The sequence below is a fragment of the Rhamphochromis sp. 'chilingali' genome (assembly GCF_963969265.1).
Source record: "Rhamphochromis sp. 'chilingali' genome assembly, chromosome: 17".
Lineage (NCBI taxonomy): Eukaryota > Metazoa > Chordata > Actinopteri > Cichliformes > Cichlidae > Rhamphochromis > Rhamphochromis sp. 'chilingali'.
In genome coordinates this window covers 34,132,717-34,153,694 of record NC_137944.1, presented here as the reverse complement: position 1 = coordinate 34,153,694, position 20,978 = coordinate 34,132,717, and the positions used below count along the sequence as shown (strand labels likewise).

Sequence of the window (20,978 nt, the reverse complement as noted above, 5' to 3'; positions counted from 1 at the left end):
CCCAAAGACATGCATGATACTACACCATCTAGCAGCTTACTAGGCTGTTATCCATGAGGGAGAAAGACAGATTGGAGATATAGGAGACCTCTAGTGGTTGCAAAAAGGAGTGCATGGAAAATCTCCGTTCGTGCTATTAACTAGCTTTGTAGGATAGCTTTAAATATGTGAAAGGGTGCACATGACTATTATTTATTTATTTTAAATTGGCCATGCTAGTTTCCCCATCTCAGTGCTGTATACACTTTTTCAATCATTTTATCTTCTTTGTCAGGTCCACATTCTCTTTTGAAGAAATTTGTAACTTTGGGTTACAAATGAAATCCCTACAACATCCAAATGTAACTTTTCACCTGGAAACACTTTGACCATTACTCCCATTTAACAGTGTGAAAGGAACAAGGAACGTCATATGTAGGAGGCCACCTACAGGCGACATGTTTGGGACTGATAAGGTCCAATCAGTGGAATGATGAGATTTAAAAGAAAGTGGAAGACCTTGTATGGCCTGTGTTCAACACTCACTAAATCCTGGCTTCTATAAGTAACAGTCTGGGGAAGTCAGTGGATGGATGTAGCTTTGCAAAACCTTGGACTGAAAATCCAGACTAGTCCTTACTAGTCCTACATCGTCAGGTAGCCCCGTTCCTCGCTCTTCTACACAGGAGAAAATCTATACATGTGCAAATCCTGACAGTTTAGCACACGGTCTGAAAGCTCTGGCTTTCCCTGTGGGGTATCATTAGGGAACTTCATGGTTAGGCCTGCCGGGCTGTGTATAAAAAGCTCTGCTTGGGCCCAGTGTGGTGAACTGGGATTGTTGATTCTTGAGTGGACAGCAGGATAGCAGTGATACTTACCTTGGCCTTGTGCTGTGTGAGGGAACACAGAGATGAGAAAGAAGCCCAGCAGGCAGAGACTCAGTCTGACTGTGAACCACATCCTGATACCAGCAGACCGAAGGACACGATACACCTGATTGGTAAAGCAGTACAAGAGGAGAAAGCAGACAACAGGGTGGAAAAAAGAGGAAGTAAAAAAAAGAAATGAACGAGCAGGAAAGGACGGGTCAGGGCGTGAGATTAGGAGGCAACAGAACAGGAGTCAGACAACCCAGAGAGGATGACAAAGGAGGTAAAAGAACGGAGTAGAGAGAGGTGAAAGAAAGAGGAGCAGAAAGGAAAGAATGAGGAAGAGGACAAAGCAGGATGTGAGGGAGGATGGAGTAGTGCAAAGATAAGAAAAAGGAGGGAGGAGGAGAAGGGGGAGTGAGAAAGGGAGCCATGGCAGAGGAAGGTGAAGAAGATGAAGACATGGAGAAAAACATCATGTCATCCTGTTATCATAAGTTAAATTCAGTCATTTCTGTCCATGTTTATGAATCCATTCACAGTTAAAACACATTCATATTCTGAATGTGCAGAAATATGAAGGCAGACGTGTTTGTGGAGCTTTGCACTGAGATCTTAATGGAGATGTGACGATGTGATCTCTGGGCCACTGCAGGACTACAGTGCCCCTCCCATCACATTCCTTTGGGTTGTGACTGTGTTAAGTGTCTTTCTATGCTTACTGTCACAATTTTCACCCCACAGCAGGACATTGCAAAGTATTTTTTTATCAATGTAAAAGAAATAATGTGGTAAATTCTAAACATTTATAGAACTGAGTTATTACTCAAATATAATACTTCTGTAAGAATTTCAAGGTAAATAAAGTAAAGCATGTTTACTCCTGCAAATGTCTGAGGGAAACATTCAAAAAATGTATTAAATAATACAAATAAAAATAATTGCAGTTACTTGTTCGTTACAGCACCTACACGTTTGTCTCAGAAATGGCTGTGTCTGTTTCTAATATTCGGTTCTTTAGCCAATTTTCTGATATTTTTGATGTGATATATTCATCGCCCCAGTATTAAGACCAACCGTTTCTGCTGCCATCAAACAGATTTTGCTACTGAGAGCAATACTGCTTTAATATTTCTGAAGAAATTAAAGTTAAAAAAGAGAAAACAAATATTTAATGTCCAGTTTTTGTAATAATGCAGGAAGGACTTGGGCTGTTAGGACGCTGATCAGCTTCTAACACGTGTTAAGGCACCGCTGAAGATCTGCTGGGGTCGTGAATACACTGACAGCTAAACCAGCTCCTCAGTGAGGAGAAGCCCGGACGCTGCGCGTTCAGTGGAATCGGCTTTTGCGCACTCCTGCACAGCCACCCGGTGCTAACAAACACTATAACACATGCTACGCCATCTCTCTCCGCACCTCTTAATTACAGTAAATAAAAGCAGCGGAAGTTTCTTAATTGAAAAGAGCGCAGGTGAGGTCTGCACGCTGCGCCACCCGCAGCACCACAGCGCGTGGAAGTGGGGAGAAAAGGGTCGCAGATTTTCAAAGCTGATTTCGGAACAACTGTGCGGCGTGTGAATAAAGAGCAGCTTTACCTTCTCAGTTCATAAGTTTGCAGGTTCCGCGGCTCTCCTCCTGACAGCTGTGTGGCGAGCTCAGCAGTCCCCACAGCGATTCGGATTCACACTGTTCACCAACTCCGCTCTCGACCCCGAGACAAGTTACACGGAGTGCTGCGCGGGACTGCCGATTCAAAATTTCAAAATAAAGTTACAAACTTGCTACAACATGTTTCATCCTTCTTGGCCAGTTTCGTATTATGCAGAAGGAGCCAGTGCGCACCAGAACAATAAACATGACGACGCTGCTGTGATTCTGATGTCGTCTGAACTCGCTTTGATTGGTCCAGTTTTGCAGTATTGAATATTAAAATAGTAGTACATACAAAACACACGCTTACGTGTTGTATATGATGTAGGACGATGAATCCAGTTCAACAGAATCTGAAGGACCCACAAACCATTACCAGCCTCCCAGTGAGCCGCTGCTGAGCAAACACGTGAACATGTTTCAGCTCCGAGCTCCAGCTGGTGCATTTATGTAGACCTTAGTAAAGACACAGGCACGCGCTGCAGTCCAGAAGCTATGAAAGGAAAAAGTCCGAAACAAACAAACAAACAACAACATACTTTCAAAGTTCTTGTTTAGTTAGTTTGTTTTAAGTGTTTTACAGGAAGTTGAGTTTAACTTGTGTCGTTATCTAAAGAGATTAAAGGTAGAAATAAATCTACTGGAAAAGAGGCAAATTATTTATTGTGTATTTATTTTATAATTAGAGTCTGATTTCTTTTTAGAGATCTGTTTCTCATCCTGTATTCACTGCCCGTCATTTTATAGACGGTCAGATTCGGATTTTAAACAGGTTTTTGCGTCCTCTCATTACTCATATGAGCTACATGTAACGTATAACAGACCTGGAGCAGGGCTCGACGCGCGTTACAGTCTCTCTTTTAATTTGAAGGTAAAAGTGTCTCACTTCCCACCTCTCTGTGGTACTTTGTATCCAAGTTAACTTCTTCCGTAAGACTCCCTTCAGTTGAGACTTGCAGTGGATTGATGGGTGTTTCCCGCTTCATTCACCATCCACGCCTGCAGCTATTCATTCCTTTTACCTCATTTAAAGCGAGACGAGGCAGCAGAAAAATGCGTTTGAGCGGCAGGCAGATTGAGCACCGACAGGAGCGAAATGTGTGTTTCTGTGACCCCTGGGTAAATGCTCCGAGACGCCCAATATGATCCTGTTAATATGCCTCCTTCAGTTTGGGGCAGGTGGCTCGTTGTAAATCTAAAAATTCATGACAAAGGAAGATGAATGGGACTTTCTTTGCGAAACATTATTGGCTGAATAGCAACTGTCACTAAGATCCATTGGAGGGTGGTGAAGGCACAAATGAGCTGTAGCTATGGCGAATTAAAAATTAAACATCTGCATTTATTCCCTCTTCATCTGAGAAAGAGAAACACAGAAGGCAGTAATTTATACCTTATATAAAACGGAATAAAACCGAATGTCGAAACAGACAATTTCATTACTGTTTTGAAAAATATATTCTCATTTTGAAGTTGATGCCTGCAGCATGTTGGAAAAACAAACAGAAAGGTGCTGGATGAGCTTTGTCTTCACAACACTAGATGTTCAGGAAGTGATGAGGCCCAGTTTTCACAGTTTTCTCCAGCTGTAGGATTTTAAAATGTACTGCACAGTCATGCATGCAGAATGTGTGACTTTTGTCATCTGCTCAAAAACCCAGCTGCAAACAGTTTACCGTTAATGGCGTCTTCACAGGTGTGCAGGCTGCTGTGCCATGTTCAGTTCTGATTGGTCAAACCCAGGACAGTTTGGCGCGCTCTCTTTATTAAACGAGCTCAGAGACGCATTTGTGGGTTGAATGTTTTCATTGCACAGTAGAATTTGAGCTGACTTTGTGGATGCAGCAATAAATGTGTTCATTCAAAGCTGCCTTTGGGTTCAAAAACCACTTTGCCTCGTGTGCAGAGACTGAATGATATTGTGCACCACAGAAACAAAATTGGGAAACATTATTAAAATACTGCTAAGCTATTTGCCACGGCAGTGAACGCTTCTCCATCTTTGCTGAATCCAGCCTCTTTATGATGTCTGCGATTATGTTTTTATACCCAATCATGTCACTAATTACACTTGTTGGTTAAATGTTAAACTATTTTCCTCATCTGTTTTTGCTGCTGTCACTCACAACTTAGCTATGTCAACAAAAAGTAGTCCCTACAATATCTAGATGCCAGTTTCCAAACGCAAAAATAATCCAATGGGTAAAATCAAAAACACAAGGGGAAAGGACTCGAGAACACACAGGGAGGCAAAACCAGGAACTTGCGCTGATTGTTGGGTTTTTCTCTGTATGTATTATTGGAGGGTCCACCTTACTGTGTAAAGCACTTTGAGGTGACTGTTGTTGTGATTTGGCGCTGTATGAATAAAACTGAATTGAAAAATTTACCAAGGCAACAACAACTATGACACCCTTGAGCGACAGTTGGAAAACATCGCGGAACGGATCACTGCAGTTGTGAAGTCTCAGAATCAAAAGACTGACAACACCTTGGAACTGAAGTTTGATACCATCATGGGGAGGCTCGCAGCTCTTCAACGCGAAGTTGAGGGACCTGTCTCAGAGTGCTAAAATTCGAGCTGCTCACAAAACAGAAATTAACAATATTCAACATTCGGACACCACGGCGCCAGCTGCAGGCCCAAGGCTGGAGCCCACCAAAACAACTCCCTGATAACGACTGTGTGATGACTATTCTTCCCGTCCCATGAAGGCCACCTGGGTTGGCTGGCAGACTGTTTACTTAGCCTGATAGAGCGAAGGACACTGTCTCCGCTGAACTCTGGACACGCACACACATACACTTACACTGATAAGCACACACTCATCCCCCCTCCCTTCCAAACGCCTTCGATGCTTGTTTCCTGAAGGGGCAGCACGGCGGGTCTGTGTGCCGCGCTGGAATGGTAGCGCTGTGCAGGGTGGCTGCTGTGTTCGCTTCGGATTACTCCTCAACCCCCACCCACCCCTGTGGCTTGTCATGTCTTCACAATGTTGTGCTGTAGACATTTATGTGCTTCTTGTGCAGAGGAGTTTTTTTGTTTCCTGTTCTCATGCTGTCCTACCATGGAAGCATAGCATGAGTAGGGGTCTCTTTTTTTCCTCTTGTACTTTCCCCAGTGTAGTGTACATTTCAATGTTTTTTTCTGATTCTACCAATTTCTGACCTGTATCCCCATGTAATGTTTGTGCTATATGTGTAAGGTCGGGGGGGGGTCCTATTTCACTGCAGGGCAACCTGCATGTGACGAATAAAGCTTTGATTGATTGATTGATTGATTGATTGACTAGTCAAAGTCTAAACATGTAAAAGAGACAAAAGGAGGAACACCAGGAAAACCATTGCTGAACCACCGACTTTCATTCCTCCACCTGCTCCTGACTATCAGTACAGATTGTCTGCGAACCTCATAGTTTATAGACAATCCTGCTTGACCTCAACTCAGAGTTCATCCATTGTGATCAGCACTAGCAGTACACTGGGTTATAACCTAAGGCTGGGTTGGGGAAACCACTACTTAAGCTGATAACAGTAATGAAAGGCAAGAACCAAACACAAAAAACCAAAACTCGTCATTACCAAAGCCATAAATTAAACTCACTAACCAAAGACTTAAAAATGAAAGAACTAAGACCTACATAATACTAAAATAATAGAAACTCAGAAAATTCAACAAACACATAATCAAAACCTGAAAAACTAGAATAAAAGAAGAAATAGCAACACGACAGGGACCAGAAACCCAGGGACTGTGACACCGTCAAGGCTTTTGTTGGCATTAAGATGAAAAAGACGCTACATTTCCCTTTTCCCTACATTTTAAATTGCTCATTTCTTCACCAATCATGTCATCTTTGGGATTTCACAGCAACATAGTAACAACCACACAGAAGTTTCAGCAATGAGCAGGTGTTGCTATCTTTGAGATAGTGCAGAGCCTTGAATGAATAATGGGCTTTGTGACCTGAAGGTGAAGGTTAAGTTTCTTTTGTGCCTCGGATATTCCGGGTTTGTTTGGTGAGCATGTTGCTTTTAACAGTAGAAATTGAGGTCTTTGGAGTCTCTTGTATTATCATAATCATAAATATTTAACAGGAAAAATGTGTTCCCCTCAGATGTTGAGTTTCATGGCTCTCAAACAGCAGCTTGAATAAACAGTGTGTCTCACTGAGTTTTCTTCAATGGGAGTTTCTGTCCAAACTGTATTTTTAGAGTGCAGTGCACCTCAGAGCATATTACACTCACACCGACAGAGCTCGGGAGAGTTTACTGTAATCTGAATAGGCACTAGTGCAAATACAGTACAGTATGTGGTGTCGTGTGACATTTATAATTAGGTGTGTGCATTAAACATTATCTTTTTCATCTTTGTGACAAAAAATAATCTAAAAAGCAGATATTTGCTGTCATGACTCTTCTCTGACTGTCTGGTTGCAGCCAGGCTGATTTCTCATGCCAACATTTCTCTGTCTGATCGTGTTGTGCAAGAAAACTCTTTGTTGGGAATATAAGCAAAGTGTCTCCTTGTGCACTGATCAGCCAGCGAGCCAAGGCTTCATTATGTGACAGGGTTCAGCTGACGGGAGCCTGTGGCTGGTCATAGATGAACCGACTGAACCACAAGATTCAAATGAACACAAATTATATTTCTGCTCATGCTGAAGCTGAAAATATGACCCTGTTCACCTGCAGAGTCACAGATAGAGTCTCGCAACACGTCTTGATTGTGACTGAAAGGAAAATAATGATGCGCTCCCCCACCAAGGATACAGAGGGCTGCGTGAAGCACACTGACACGGCTCTACGAGGATGACAGGGAGACATCATCAGTCTCAACGGGACAGCAGTATGTATGAAATTATTCTGCATAATCTATTCAACAACACTTCAAAGAATATCATTTACAGATTACTCCCACAGAGCATCTGTTCTTATTAGCGTTTACTATGCAAACTATAAACTATAAATATGGTTTATAGTTTCACAGTATCTACTAAAAAAGAGGCTTTTTGGTGGACCTTGGTTCTGCCAGTAGGGGGCAGTGCAACAAAGGTGATCCATAGTTTTTGCAGCACTGACAGCGCAGCTTCAAAGACATATTTACAGTCTGTTTCTGTGTTTGACTTAAAGCTTCAGTTGTAACCAGTCAAACATCTGTGTGAAGGACTCTTTTACATCCTGGATTCTCTTCTTACCTAAAAGTTAAAGATTTGAACTGCAAGTATTGTTTTCGATACTGCAGCTACTTTAGAGGCTAGTCACGGTTCAACAGACAGCACACACAATTGCAAAGCTGCACCTGCATATACTCTGAGACCTGCAAACACTTTGCAAACAGTAATTAACCTTTAGAAATGAGAAATAGCTGCTGAGAAGCTTATTTACAGATTCTCTGTTTAGATGTCAGGAGGCATATGTGTGATTTTAAGAATATTTCATTTAGTAACCAAACATTTCTTTGGACAGCTCTTTCTCGGCTCACTTCAGCAGGTTAATTTAAAAGAAAACAACACATCACGCTGTCCTACAGCCCATTTTCAAACCCTTCATTGTCTTAAAATTGAAACATTAGAGTCATGTGACATCAACAGAAACAAATCCTGCTCATCAGTTTGCTCTTTCAAAAAACAAAATCTTTAAAAATTCACCAAAGCCTTGGTAGTTTTTTGTCATGTTTATTTGTTTCTGTAAACGGCTGTGCTAGATTATATTTTAAGCTCATGCAAAAGACATAACTCAAAGTTAATCTCTCCCGTCTATTTACATCACAGCAATGTGATTGGACTGATTTTAATTGTTCCAAAGCAACAATAATAAAAAACACCAAGCTGTGAGAAGCTGCTGAGCACACTGCTGGTTCTGTGTGTTCCTGTTCTTCCACATCTGAGCTTTTGTCCTGCACACACTTACTGTGTTAGCAGCTCGTTATTATTCCGTCTGTCCAACACGTTGCTGTTGGCGTAGATATCACAGTAACCACGATCGTGCTTGAAACAGAGCCGCGCAGCTGTAAGTGCAATACTATCCACCCCTTTATCACTGCCACTGTTAGCTGTCAGCACATCTGACACCATCCAGGGGAGTAAGAGTAAAATATCCTGAAATCATGTCCTGATGTTTATTTCCTGACTGGGATCCAGTGTGACTCTGTTCTAGCATTACTATGCTGCCCTTCCTGACAGTACATTCATGCACTCTTCATAGTGACAGTGAATTTATCATACAACAATCACTATCATGCCAAGCCTCGATTCTTTCATGAGATTTAAAATATTAGATATGATCTTAGCTGTAATGGTGGGGAGCAGTTTTTGAAGATATTGGTTTCTAAATGATAACGACTCGAGTAGCTTCTGAGCCTTCGGTGAGACTTGTGCTGGTCTGATGTCCTGTAGTGTTCAAGTGTTTTGTTTTAATATGTCAGCCTGTTTAAGATGCCATCAGTTTATAACCTTGAATGTTTCTGTCATCATCAGATGCTGTGGTTTCTGTAGAAGTCGTTAACTTTGTCCATTGGTCTCTGTGACCTGATTATAATCACTTGCAGTAGTTTATGACAAATTCTATTGCTTTGTTGTTTACTAAGGTTTATTTTCCTTTCTACTGGCTGGTAATAGTTTTTTAATCTCATCCTGATGACACATGTCACTATTTATCTGCTCTGAAGTAGCTTTGCATAATTCACGAGCCCTCGATTCATCCTCTGTATGAAATAAGCTGCTTTAGCTACTTTAAGACAAAGTTCGTCTGAATGATCTTCCTCTCACGAACAAAATCAGAATCAGAATCAGAATCAGAAAGGGGTTTATTGCCAAATGTTGAGCAGGTTTACAACATTAGGAAATTGCTGCGGTGCTTCAGTGCAAACATAGTGTCATAAATAGCACTTAAATAGACATGAAAAAATAAAAGTAGGGATAAGAATTAAAAGTGCTACGTAGAAAGATATGTGCATGAGCTATACATGAGATTTTAAGGTTTTAAAGTGGGCAGGTGCTCCTGTGCTCACAGCCAGAGCTGTGTTACATCATGTTGGCAGGCTTGTGTGTTTGTGTTGAATGTGTTTTCTGAAACTCCCTCAAACTTTTTAAGATAAGATGCCACTCTTGAGACGAGGGCAAGAACCTGAATATGACAATAAGAGATAGATCTGCCATTAGTGAGGCGTGAACACTTGAAGTAAAAGCTGTGGTAGTGATGAGCAGGGCAGCGGAGAGAATGACGCTGAAAAGGTGAAACAAAGCTCTCAAACTCGCCCCTGTCAGCAGCTGCAGGGATAAAGGGTTAAAAGTAAACAGAGGACAGTGAACTTTGCTCCTCGGGGTCGACTGTAACATCACTTCTTCTTGGAACAGCAGTGCACATTCTGCAACTCTGAGATCATTAAAGCCTGTTTTTATGAACTGGCTGTTTTTTTCTAACTTACATTTAACCAAGAAACTCTTGAGATGAACGGTTAATTATTAGTCAGCGTTAACGCGGCGTGTTTGGTGATGGTGAGAGAAACCAGAGCAAACATGCGAGCCATCAGTGGGAGGATGAGATTATCTGTGATGACTTTAAGTTACTGGAAACAGACAGTTAAGCTCAAACCGATCAATATACTTTGGTTTATTTTGCTTCGTATTAATCTGGTTGGTTATACAATTTGTCTGATGTTTTCAGAACATTCTTTGTAACATTTCTGTTACACGTCTTCCAACTAATGAGCTTTAATCACTATAAAGAATACAACAGGAGAGCCTGTCTTTGTCACTGAAGGGTTTTATTTGTATTCAGCATTAAAAAATTAAAGCTTACTTACAGTCACAACGAAACTGAAATGCAAGCAATTAAACATGCACAAATAAAAGAAAGGAACAGTAGTTTGAAGCAAATTACAAAATAATTAAGCAAAGAGGTAACATATACAGTTACACATTAAATACTGATTATGTGAAACACATTTTAAAAATTCAGTTTCTCAATAAAATCTCCAGCAGCTGGTATTTTAAACAACGATCCTTCAAACTGCAGAGAGCAAAGTGCTGCCCGCCGAGAGGCTTTACATATCCCACAAACTCTCTCTCACACAGGCACGTTATAAAAACAGGTATAAAAAGATAAAAGAATAAGAGACACTTTAGAGAGGCTTCAAAACTAAGCAGTGCAGTTACAGCCGCTCCGTCCGTAAGTTTAAATTGATCTACTTCACACTTCTCTACACTCGAAGCTTCTTTACTGGGAATCAGACACGAGCAGATGGAAAGGCAAACACAACGAAGGGCTAAAGAGCAGGAAGAGTTTCCAGGCGTGGGGGTTCAGGTGTGTGTAAACACTCTTGTGATGGACGTAAGTAATGTATTTGTGTGTGGACGAGGAAGTGAGGTGGCGCGTGGGGTTAAAAGTCCAACCCGTCACAGTAAGAAAAGACAACAACTGTTGTCAACATCATGTCACTTTGGGAGTCACTGTGAAAGTCGACGGCGTGCAGGCGTGTCTCAAAACGCCTGAAAATAAACGCGTTCAGCCAACGTTTTCTCCTTTCCACTGTTATTCTTGTTGGACTCATTGAGCCAGAATGCATTTAGCTGATATAATATAAGAGCTGCTACAGTACAAAGCCAGCACATTGTTGCTAGTAACTTGTTGTGATGTCTGAGCAGCACAGCTAGTATTCCACGCACTGCTGGCACCATGTGTGCCGCCTCCTACACACTGCATTCAGCAGCTTTGCCTCATTTTTATTTCCAGTAGTTTAAAGTATCAGGACTGGACTATTCCCTGCAGCATGTGTGCTACACGGGAGAAATAACTGTGGAAAATATCCTGTCCACGGTGCATGTATGAACAAATCCGTCATGGCTGAACATTCATTTCAATAGAAACCTTTCACCACTTTATCCGATCGCACATCGCTGATAAACTCTACTCTCTGGATCGCAGCCTGACTCATTCCTGATGAAGCTACTCAGATTTTGCAAAATCATCTTTCAAATATATAAAAGTGTCCCTTCTGAAAACAACCGCACCCATCATCAGCTCAGCAACAGTTTAAAAACAGAAGACTTCCCGTGTAATTCCTAACAAACGGTTGCATCTTTGCAGTCTTTGTAGGAAAAACTGGAACAGGGCACACGTAGGTCACATAACTCTAATTTCAGTTTTCAGCCTCTTCCATTACTTCCATCACCACAGTTCTGGGCCCAGTAAGGATCAGATAGCTGACTGTCCGGTAGTCCAGATCAAGAACGTTGAGGCCGTTGACTGAAACCACAAACTGGCAAACCTGCAGATCAGGACACGAGACAGGAAGTACAAACTTTTTCAAGTGTCCTCTGCTCAAATCAACATCAGTTCCTTAACAGAGTTGGATTTTGCCAGCCCATCACCGTGTTGTGGTACAAACAACAGTACAGTACAGTTCAGCTTCAGTTGGTATCTCTTCAGCACAATATCAGGATATTTGGTGCATAAATTCACAGCAGTAGCTTCTTCCTCTACTTCTAACTGCTTTGGTTGTGACTGGGCTTCCTTCAGTAGCCACGTGGCCTGTCACGCTTACCTTCATCCCTGCAAGAGCAGCTGGACCCTGAGGCTCCACGGCCTGGATGTGGCACGGCCTGTTTCCTCTGACCACAAAGCCCCAGCCCACTGCATCACCGACAATCTGCAGACACGCAGACGACAGTCACACATGTGGGTGTGTGCTATGCAAAAGTCTTTTACACAGAAAGTGAGAAAAAGACATCGTCGTTCTCATCTAGTGTTTTGTTCATGAAGCCTGTGAAGCATTTGTCTTTCCTGACACCTGTTACACTCACTCCAGCACCAACACCATCCACAATCATCTTTGAAACATGTTCACATTGAAATAATAGAACAGCATTTTTAAAGAAAGAAGGTGTCCCATTCGCTCATTTTTCTCTTGTACTGTGAAAAAAATGTTACAAGTTTTTACCTCAGCTTGATAGAAAACTCTTTGAAGTGTGTAAAATGAATTTACCGTGAAGGTTTTCTTGATGTAGGGTCCTCCTGGTTCTTGTAGCTCCTCTGTGCTCACTGGTCTCTTGAGGACTGAGACAAAAGTAAAAGACATTTTATATTTAATGCAAGCTGCTTTTGGCTGCTCCCTTATTCACAAGGAGTCGCCACAGTGGGTAACTTTCCATGTTGGATTTGGCAGATTTTTATGACTAAAAGCAGTTTGGTTTCCATATTTGGAAAAGCAAAGACGACGCTGACAGTGTGGAGGTCTAAAGCTGCTCCTTCCTTCAGTTGTTCAGCATTTTTATTACCAGATTTGGGGTTGGAGAGCACCAGGGAGGAGGAGGTGCTGGGGAGACCGACTCGTCCTCGGGTGTATATGTTTCCATCACTGCAGCTTCTCACCCGGGCTTCTCCCCGACCTCCGCCATGACCTCCGCCACGACCTCCACCACGACCTCCGCCACGACCTCCACCATGACCTCCGCCACATCCACCTGTGACAGCTTTCTCATCCTTGGATGCTGTGACTGATGGAGACAAAGAAGTTTCTATAACCTTAATACTCTGTTGATTATATTTTACATGTCAGCGAAAACATTTGAGTTATTTACCAAATGAATATTGACATCAACATCTTGAGTTCCTGCTCTGATGTACTAGAGCAGCTCTGCATGATTCATTTTGGTTGAATCTCAAAGTTTGCTCCCTGAAACAAGTTATTTTAGTTCTTTGCCCTCTGAGCCGATTTAGGCCAGCGCTGCTCGGATCATCTGCAGGTCGCACACAGGTTTGAACAGCAGCTGAGCTTTGTGAGTCAGAGCCGTGTGCCTAACGTCACCACATCAGAGATATTTCCTGATATTATACAGAGGCAAGAGGGGGATTATTCACAATAAGCCACCTTTAAATGAATGAAAATATACACATTGTAGTAATAATATGATGTGTATGCATGTATTTATGCTTCTCCCTCACTACCCCACCCATCAGGGAAAACTTGGCCCTGGACAGAAGGAAAGTGTTGAAGTGATGAGATGGAGACTCCCATGTTTTCAATAATAACGATTAAAGCTGACCCAGTTCTGTGTTTGACTTCCTGAATTTAACTTCCAACAATTCAGTTCAAACATGCTTTGATAAGAAGCTACGCTTCTTTCAATAGCAGAGATAAGCCGGGCTAACAGAGTTCATGGTGCTGACTGAGTTGTTCCTTCTGCTGTGAGACGAGGCAGTGTGACGAGCGCCTCGCCGCTGCTGCACATTCACGCCAGACGAGTTTAACGGCGATTCATTCGTTTTCTCCCTTTGTAGCACATAAACCTACGCGTGACTCTGAAGCCATGTTTGCTCTGCTGCAGTTGTCATGAGAACGGAGAAGCAGTTTGAGTGGTTACAGTTGTAACATTAACAGCAACATTAAAAAACATATAGTAGACAGAGGAACGTTTCTTGAGGTTGCTATGAGTGAAGAGGTTAAACCACTGACATGTGACGCCCGGGGGTCGTGATCATTACACGATTAGCTGAGCGTGAGAAAGTGTAGGCCGCTCTGCTCCCTCGCCCTTACAGTCTTTGATGACTTGAGGTGTAAAACTGTTAATGTGTTGAAGCAAACAGTTTTATCACATATGTAATAATTTGTGTTAAAACTGATTTTGCCCAAAACCTCTGGGTCACTTTTTAAAGTTTCGTCATGTCCATTTATTTATTTCCATAAATGTATCAGAACACAAAATGATGCTGAGTGTTTGTGGAGTCTCACACGATCACACAGATCCACGCTTAGGTCGTTTTATTAAGAGCGGCTGACTCGGCGAAGATTCACCCGGATAAGAAAACGACAGTCAAACAATAAAGTGCGTTTATTTGCTTCATGAAGGAAATGGTTGCCTTTGAGTCATCACAGTTCTTCCTCTGCAGGATAATAATTTACTGTCTTCCTCGTGTAGTGAAGTAAATGTGAGAAGTCAGTATCCATCAGTACATGCAGTCATAACATGACAATTCTTTTTCACGTGACAAAAATGGAAAAGAAACATTATTTTTAAAGGTTATAATAAGAATTAACCAGACAAGCTGAACTCTATTAACTCTGCATCAGTGACACATGCAGGAGAACCATCTGCCAGCCACTGATGGAAAAGCAGCTCATGTGGGATAAACTGAGAAGTTGCTGTTGTTGACTTATTACAAGCAGCTTTGAAACTAAAGATAAAGAAATAAATAAAGACTAAAGCTCTGAACTTTGACTTTCTTACAACTTTTTAAATTTCTTGTATCTTGTGTGTTGTTTGTGACGTTGCTGAGAGTCATGGCTCCTGTAGGGGTCTCTGCTCTTTTTTCTCACATGTTCAGAGTTTGGAAAGTAAAGCGAGATGTTCTTACCTCCTGTACGAGGTCCCATCTCTGTTCAAGTCCAAGAAAAGCAAAATGCAGAAAATGAATCCGGAAGACGACAAGCTTCAAAGGCGCACACCAACAGATGGACGGACCATCAGTCTCTGAGTGTTGCCCGGCTTCAAGTGAGACTCTGCACAGGCTTGATGACACCTATCAGTTTTCTCAGTTCAGTACTCAGTTACTGGATCTGTGATCTGAAGGGAGGGTAGTCAGCTGGTTAGGAATAGACGTGCGTGACCGAGTTAAATATTAAACCCTCGAACAAACAAACCAGCCGTCAGCAGGAGGCGAGAGGCGACATGTAGTAAAATGTAAAAAATGAGAAATAACACTCATAAATGTAGAAATCTCACAGTACATTTTAATTATTAACTGTCACTTATGAACCGTTAAACAATTATTGTCACAAAAAAATCAGGTTTAATGCAAAGAGTGCATGGGAGCTCTTATATTCCATAGCAAGAGGGGATTTCATGAGTATTGCACTAATCTCCACAGACTGTTGCACATAGATGAATCTGCGGTGTGGTGCTAGAGTTTTAGTACTGTAAACCTTGTGCTTTCTGTCTGCAGACACAGTGGCGTCCTGCACACTCTGCATGCATGTTTACCTGCTGGCAGACTTTGCTTGCATGCCCTTTGTTTGGAGAGCAGAAAACAAAAGCAAGTGCTCCTGCAGCACATCAAGCTATCAAGCTTTGTGTTGCCATCACCTCAAACAGAACTCACTGTTCCTGAGGATCAATCACCTTTCAGTTTCAGCTTTTGTCCCACTGAAAGTCACTGTGTGATAATACAGGTGGTTTCTGCATTTACAGTTTTGCACTGTGTAATTTTAGAAGATAAAAACACTCAAACATTTGGCAGCTTTTGGCAACTTTACAAGAAAGCATGCAGAGACGTGAAGGATTTAGGAAGGTTTTTGCTCGTAAATGGGACTGAGCTTCAGCCTGGTTGCCATGCAGGAGCAGCTGCAGGTGGAGAGGAAGGGGAAACACAAAGATCATTTCTGCTCTGATGGGCAGAGCAGTGGAGATTTCCATCGGTCAGCACAGAGCAGCGAGTTTTCGTCCATATTTGTCCTTTGAAGTATTTTCTCTGAGCCTCATGTAATGAGGTTTCTTGACTTCCTTGTTACACCTTAATAGTAACACACACACACACACACACACACACACACACACACACACACACACACACACACACACACACACACACACACACACACACACACACACACACACACACACACTTTCAGGCATAAAAACAAATAAAAACATAAAGTTCAAGTAAAACTAAGGGACAACTCAATAAACACACATATGAATGGCCCTCACAGTTAGTCTCTAAAAGGGAAGGACAAGAACGTTTCCAATGTGAAGTTAACCACCGAAAACTCTGGTTTTGAAGTTTCCCCCAACAACACACATAGAGGACTCTGGAGGAACTGCAGAACTTCTACGTTGGCTTCCTTTTCCAGCTTGATTTTAACCTGGAGGTCTACAGAAACGTATGGGCTACAGGACACAGCTTCAAATGGCCATCAGAGGAACTGCAGCCTTTGCCGCTTCTGTTTCAGCCCCCGAGGTTGTCACTTGGTTTAAACTTGTCAATTGAGTCACACGGAAGGACATGTGGTCGTGATCATCGTTATACAACAACAACATGTGGGAGATAAATCCACATTCCTTTCTAATGTCTGGAGGTAAAATCTCGAGTTTTCAGGTTACTCATCAGTGAGTCGATCATGAGGCCAACAGAGCTCGTTAAACTGAAGATAAAACTACAAAGATACACGGACAGCTGTTGGCTTGACAAACAGATCAATAGAATCAGGAAATATCCAGTTTCACACCATTAACATTATCTTGGGCTAAACGACACTTTTTGCCAATGATACCCGTTTGAATAAAAAGTGATTTAATCCTGGAGTGACATGAAGGTGAGAGTGTAAACTGAACAAACCAGAAGACATTTGTGTTTGTTTCTGGAGGAAACAAATGTCCAAAACGAATGAATAAATAACTAATCATCAAGTAATGCATAAATAAATAAATAAAGCTTTTTAGATGCATCAAAAAGAATCCAGGAGCAAGATTTGCATTTAACTGAATATATTACCAAATAAACAAAACGACGAAGCCTGTGCGTCGTCACTTTGGAGATAAAATTTAGTCCTTTTTCAGGTGGCTCTGGTATCAGGATCAAACGATGATCATTTATTTTGTACTTTTAATTTATTTACCTTTTCTGTCAAATATTTCCTTTAATTAAGATGGATTTAATATCCACAGCACTTTATGTTATGCATTCATTTAATGGTTTTCTAAAAAAGCCCTTCATTTTTCCACCCTCACTGTCTGCTGGAGACCAATCACATGTTCAGTTTTTACTGTGACTTCCTTCTTCTACTGCATGATGGAGTTTCAGTTGTTCCACCTGCAACTTGGATTTAATTATTGGAATTTCTGGAAGGTCGTGGACAGTTTTCTTTAATATGAAGTTGTTGCTGTTGCGAGCAGATGTGACACTGTACTGGGGACGGATGATGAGGTGGGATTTCCTGCCATCGGCTAAAGGAGTTCAGCCCTGCAAAACAAAACAAGCTCTTAACCTTTGACACAGTGACCCACGAGTCATGTGGGTCATGAACTCCTCTAACACAACACGTCTCATGTGTTTCTTTTATTTACCTGGAAACATTAAAATGAAGCAAGCCTCTGTAGTTGTAAAGTATACGACTTTAAAGCAGTTTAGGGCTTATGTGGGCGTGAGCTCATCCATAAAGGAGTTTTATAGTCAGTTTCCATCTTGGGCTTTTTCACTGGACACCTCTGTGACTTACACGGTTTTCTTTATGTGATGACTTTTCCAGTTATTTCCAAATGTAACCAGGAGGAACAGTGAGCCGATTGTGTTGTAGTTCCATTCATTCATTTCTTCCACTTCAGTTCTGCAGTGTGGCCCCAGCTGGAGTCTTCAGCTGTCATAGAGAGAGGTGCAGGGTACGCCCCGGGCAGGATGGCAACCTGCCGCAGGACTAACAGAGTCAGGAGTTCATCGCCTTCAGATGTTTCCTCAAAGGCGGTATCCTTGGATTAAAGCCTGGATCTCTGCTGCAGTTTAATAACAGCTCAGACTTATTATTAAAGTGTTGAGAAGTGTTAAAGGTGTGAGCCTGAGCTGCTACTATTCAGTACCTGCGTCAGGCTGCTGGTTAACTTTTTTCTCCTCAGTGACATTTGAAGGCTGGCAAAGGTGCTTTCATCATGAAACGAACATGCAGCGTTTACGCTTCTTCATCCCACGTGGCACTTCTTGATTTCATATGAGTAGAAAATGAAACAAACACAGCATTTCAGCATGTTTTAGACCATTTGAAGTGCTCTTTGCTCATAGTTTAAAGCAGGGGTGTCCAACTCCAGGCCTCATGGCCGGTGTCCTGCAGGTTTTAGGTCTCACCCTGGGTCAGCACACCTGAATCAAATGATTAGTTCATTGCCAGGCCTCTGAAGAAAGTCAAGACATGTTGAGGAGGTCATTTAGCCATTTGAATCAGCTGTGCTGGATCAAGGACACATCTAAAACCTGCAGGACTCCGGGGTTCTCTGTATTTTCTGAGAATCTCACTGCATGTGACGTGTGAATGGCAGGCCTACAAACCTATAATGTGAAGTAAACCAGGATGGGCAGGTTACAGTTCTGAGTTTGTTGAGTAAAGCTTATTCTGAAAGATCCAAGTGTAAAAACAATCTTCTGTCTCAGTTAAATTAAGTGCTCGTGTTGCACGTTGCTCCTTTGTCTACATGTTAACACAGAGCCAGTTCTGTCAGCCACGTTATTTTCTTTCTTTAAGGAGCTACTGCAGTTTATTCTCATTTGTCTCTCGTCTTTACTGCTTATAGCAAAAATAATAAAATAAATGGTAACTCTAATTAAAGCTAACCAACCTGTTCAAAACTGAACCAGAACTCACAAATGCAGGAAGTGACTCAAGTTGCAACAAATTCTAGCAACAGGAAAGGGGGGTTGTGTCTCCCCCCTGCACCTCCCTCACACAGAGATGCATACTGCAGTCTGGGAGGAGGATCTGAGATTCAGATAAGTAAGTCAGGCAACTTTAAAACTGGACTGATGCTGGCATATAGGCTGGTATACCAATGTGATAACGAACAGGAAGAACTGGTGCTTTTACCCAGCAGATGAGTGATTATTTGATACCAACAAGTGTCAAAATTGTGGTTCACTTTTGATCAAACTGGTCTCTGGTGTGGGTGGTGAAACCACAACACTTGGAGAAATTGGACAATTTGATGCGCATGGACACAAATCAGTAGATAATATAATATTTCAATACTCTTCCTGAGAATGTAGAAAATAGCAGCCCGTTAATAACCTTTGTATGGGAAATGCTTGTCCTAATTTAAAAGCTTATTTCACAATTGGGCTTCATTTAAAATCAATCACCCGAGACAGCGGTTACATTAAGGCACACGTGTCCCAAGAAGGAGCAGCGAGAGCCGCTAATGAGGTTCTTTGTCTTGGTGGCTTATTATAATGTCCGTTTTTAGTTCTTTAATCACAAAGTAGTTAAATTCCCAGTCTGGGAAAACATAAAGGTTAAAAAGTAGAATATAAAAGACTAATCGCGTCTCTTTGTCACTGCATATTCAGTAGAAGTGCCCTTGAGCAAAGCACGAGGCCTCCGTTTGTGAGCGTCTTGCTCACGAAGAGATTCGGACATGTTTGGAGGCCGTTTAAATAACTGCCTGCTGGATGTAAATTCCAGTGATTAAGTATCACTCGCTGCGCACTTCCTCGTTAATAATCGAACACTGTCCTCAGCAGCGGTGATCTAACGCTGTCGTGTCTCATTGATTACGCGGATCAATGAGCTCCCAGACTACAGGACACAGAGCACCAGAGTCAATACACATAATGTTTTACAGAACTGTTAACGTGTTTCACTATTGATCCACTGTCTGTATTTAAATATGCGGCCCTTTCTCTGCTGTAAATTCTGACTCTTGGAAAGATCATCCATTAAAATGATGGTCATCACCAGAGTGCTGCGTGCACATACAAATATGAAGCTGCAGCTGTAAAGATCTGACTTTGATTCATAGTAATGTGTTGGCAGGGTTTATTTATGTTCATCTTTTCAGGATTATGAGTAAACTTTAATATCTGTTTCATTCCCCGCTCCTCTGTTCTCTGCAGGTACCGCCTCACCTCCTTTGTAAAAGAAGCACTGCTGCCCTCTGCTGGACACAAGCTTCACTCACACGTCGCTGCTAAATTTTCTTCTTAATTGTTAACAGTTAAATAATGTTATGCTGCTTTATTCCATTGGCTGTCTGCACACTCACCTGCTAAATAACACCAATGAAGAACTTGAGTCCTGAGTGTTAATTAATCCCAGACCAGCACTCACCTCTGCCTTTCACATCTTTGGTGTTTCGATAGTTTTTTTCTTTCTGAAAACCGTTGAAAGCTTCTGAGTTTGATTTTTGACTCGTTCCTGTTTCCAATGACACCGTTGGCTTGTGATCCTTATAAAGTGACTTGGGCTGAATGATTTGGGACAATAGAAATAAAATGAAATTGAGTGACACAAAAAGCAGTTTATGTATCAAATATCTCATGTTACACACGAACACTGGACCAGGCTGTTTGTGTGGGTGTGTGTTTGAGCGTAGTGAGGCAAATATTAACCCCGTCCAAAGTACATTACTGCTCCAGAATTACGATGAGCAAAGAGTTCATGTATTTCAGTGCGATGCTATCTGAACTTCAAACGGCATTCAGGAGCACATGTGTCTCTAAACACGCATTTAAATGTGTAATGCTAACATTTCCACGCTTTGCTTCAGACATGTGAAGCTGTTCAACGGTGGGAACTGCAACCACGTGTTAATGTGTTACTGCAGCAATTTTATAAAGAAAGAAGATGTTGAGTGTGATTGTTTTAAAGCGGACTACTCTGCTCCTCTTTATTTTCTCTCATGTGTACTATTACAATAGGCAGCATTTCAAAGAATAAGATAAATGCATGCGAGTCAAAGGCTCAGCCTTCAAACCATACAGCTGCTTTCTATGTTC

At 41.8% G+C, this 20,978-nt stretch overlaps 2 protein-coding genes across 3 annotated transcripts in view; both read right to left on the bottom strand.

Moving 5' to 3' along the window:
• col14a1b (collagen, type XIV, alpha 1b) overlaps positions 1 to 2,597 on the bottom strand; it is a 169,552-nt gene extending 166,955 nt beyond the window's left edge. For both annotated transcript variants that reach the window (XM_080862841.1, XM_080862842.1), the window contains exons 1-2: positions 2,450 to 2,597; positions 861 to 975 (exon numbers count right to left, since the gene is read on the bottom strand). In XM_080862841.1, the coding sequence (XP_080718967.1) occupies positions 861 to 942 (82 nt within the window). In that variant the 5' untranslated portion in view covers positions 943 to 975; positions 2,450 to 2,597. The remainder of the gene's footprint in view (positions 1 to 860; positions 976 to 2,449) is intronic.
• Positions 2,598 to 10,263: 7,666 nt separating this feature from the next.
• On the bottom strand, positions 10,264 to 15,054 carry LOC308384851 (DEP domain-containing mTOR-interacting protein-like). The gene is made up of 5 exons (XM_080863484.1): positions 14,862 to 15,054; positions 12,785 to 13,003; positions 12,493 to 12,563; positions 12,052 to 12,156; positions 10,264 to 11,775 (listed from the first exon to the last, which is right to left on the bottom strand). Exons 1-5 carry the CDS (start codon positions 14,878 to 14,880, stop codon positions 11,647 to 11,649), a joined length of 543 nt encoding a protein of 180 aa, XP_080719610.1. The 5' UTR covers positions 14,881 to 15,054; the 3' UTR covers positions 10,264 to 11,646.
• Positions 15,055 to 20,978: the final 5,924 nt, after the last annotated feature.

Excerpts from the sequence above, each read along its gene's own strand:
- LOC308384851 (XM_080863484.1), bottom strand. Across the intron at positions 12,564-12,784 it reads GCTCTCCAACCCCAAATCTG|TCCTCAAGAGACCAGTGAGC; the intron begins GTAATAAAAATG and ends CTTTTGTCTCAG. Across the intron at positions 11,776-12,051 it reads CTGCTCTTGCAGGGATGAAG|GTTTGCCAGTTTGTGGTTTC; the intron begins GTAAGCGTGACA and ends CCTGATCTGCAG.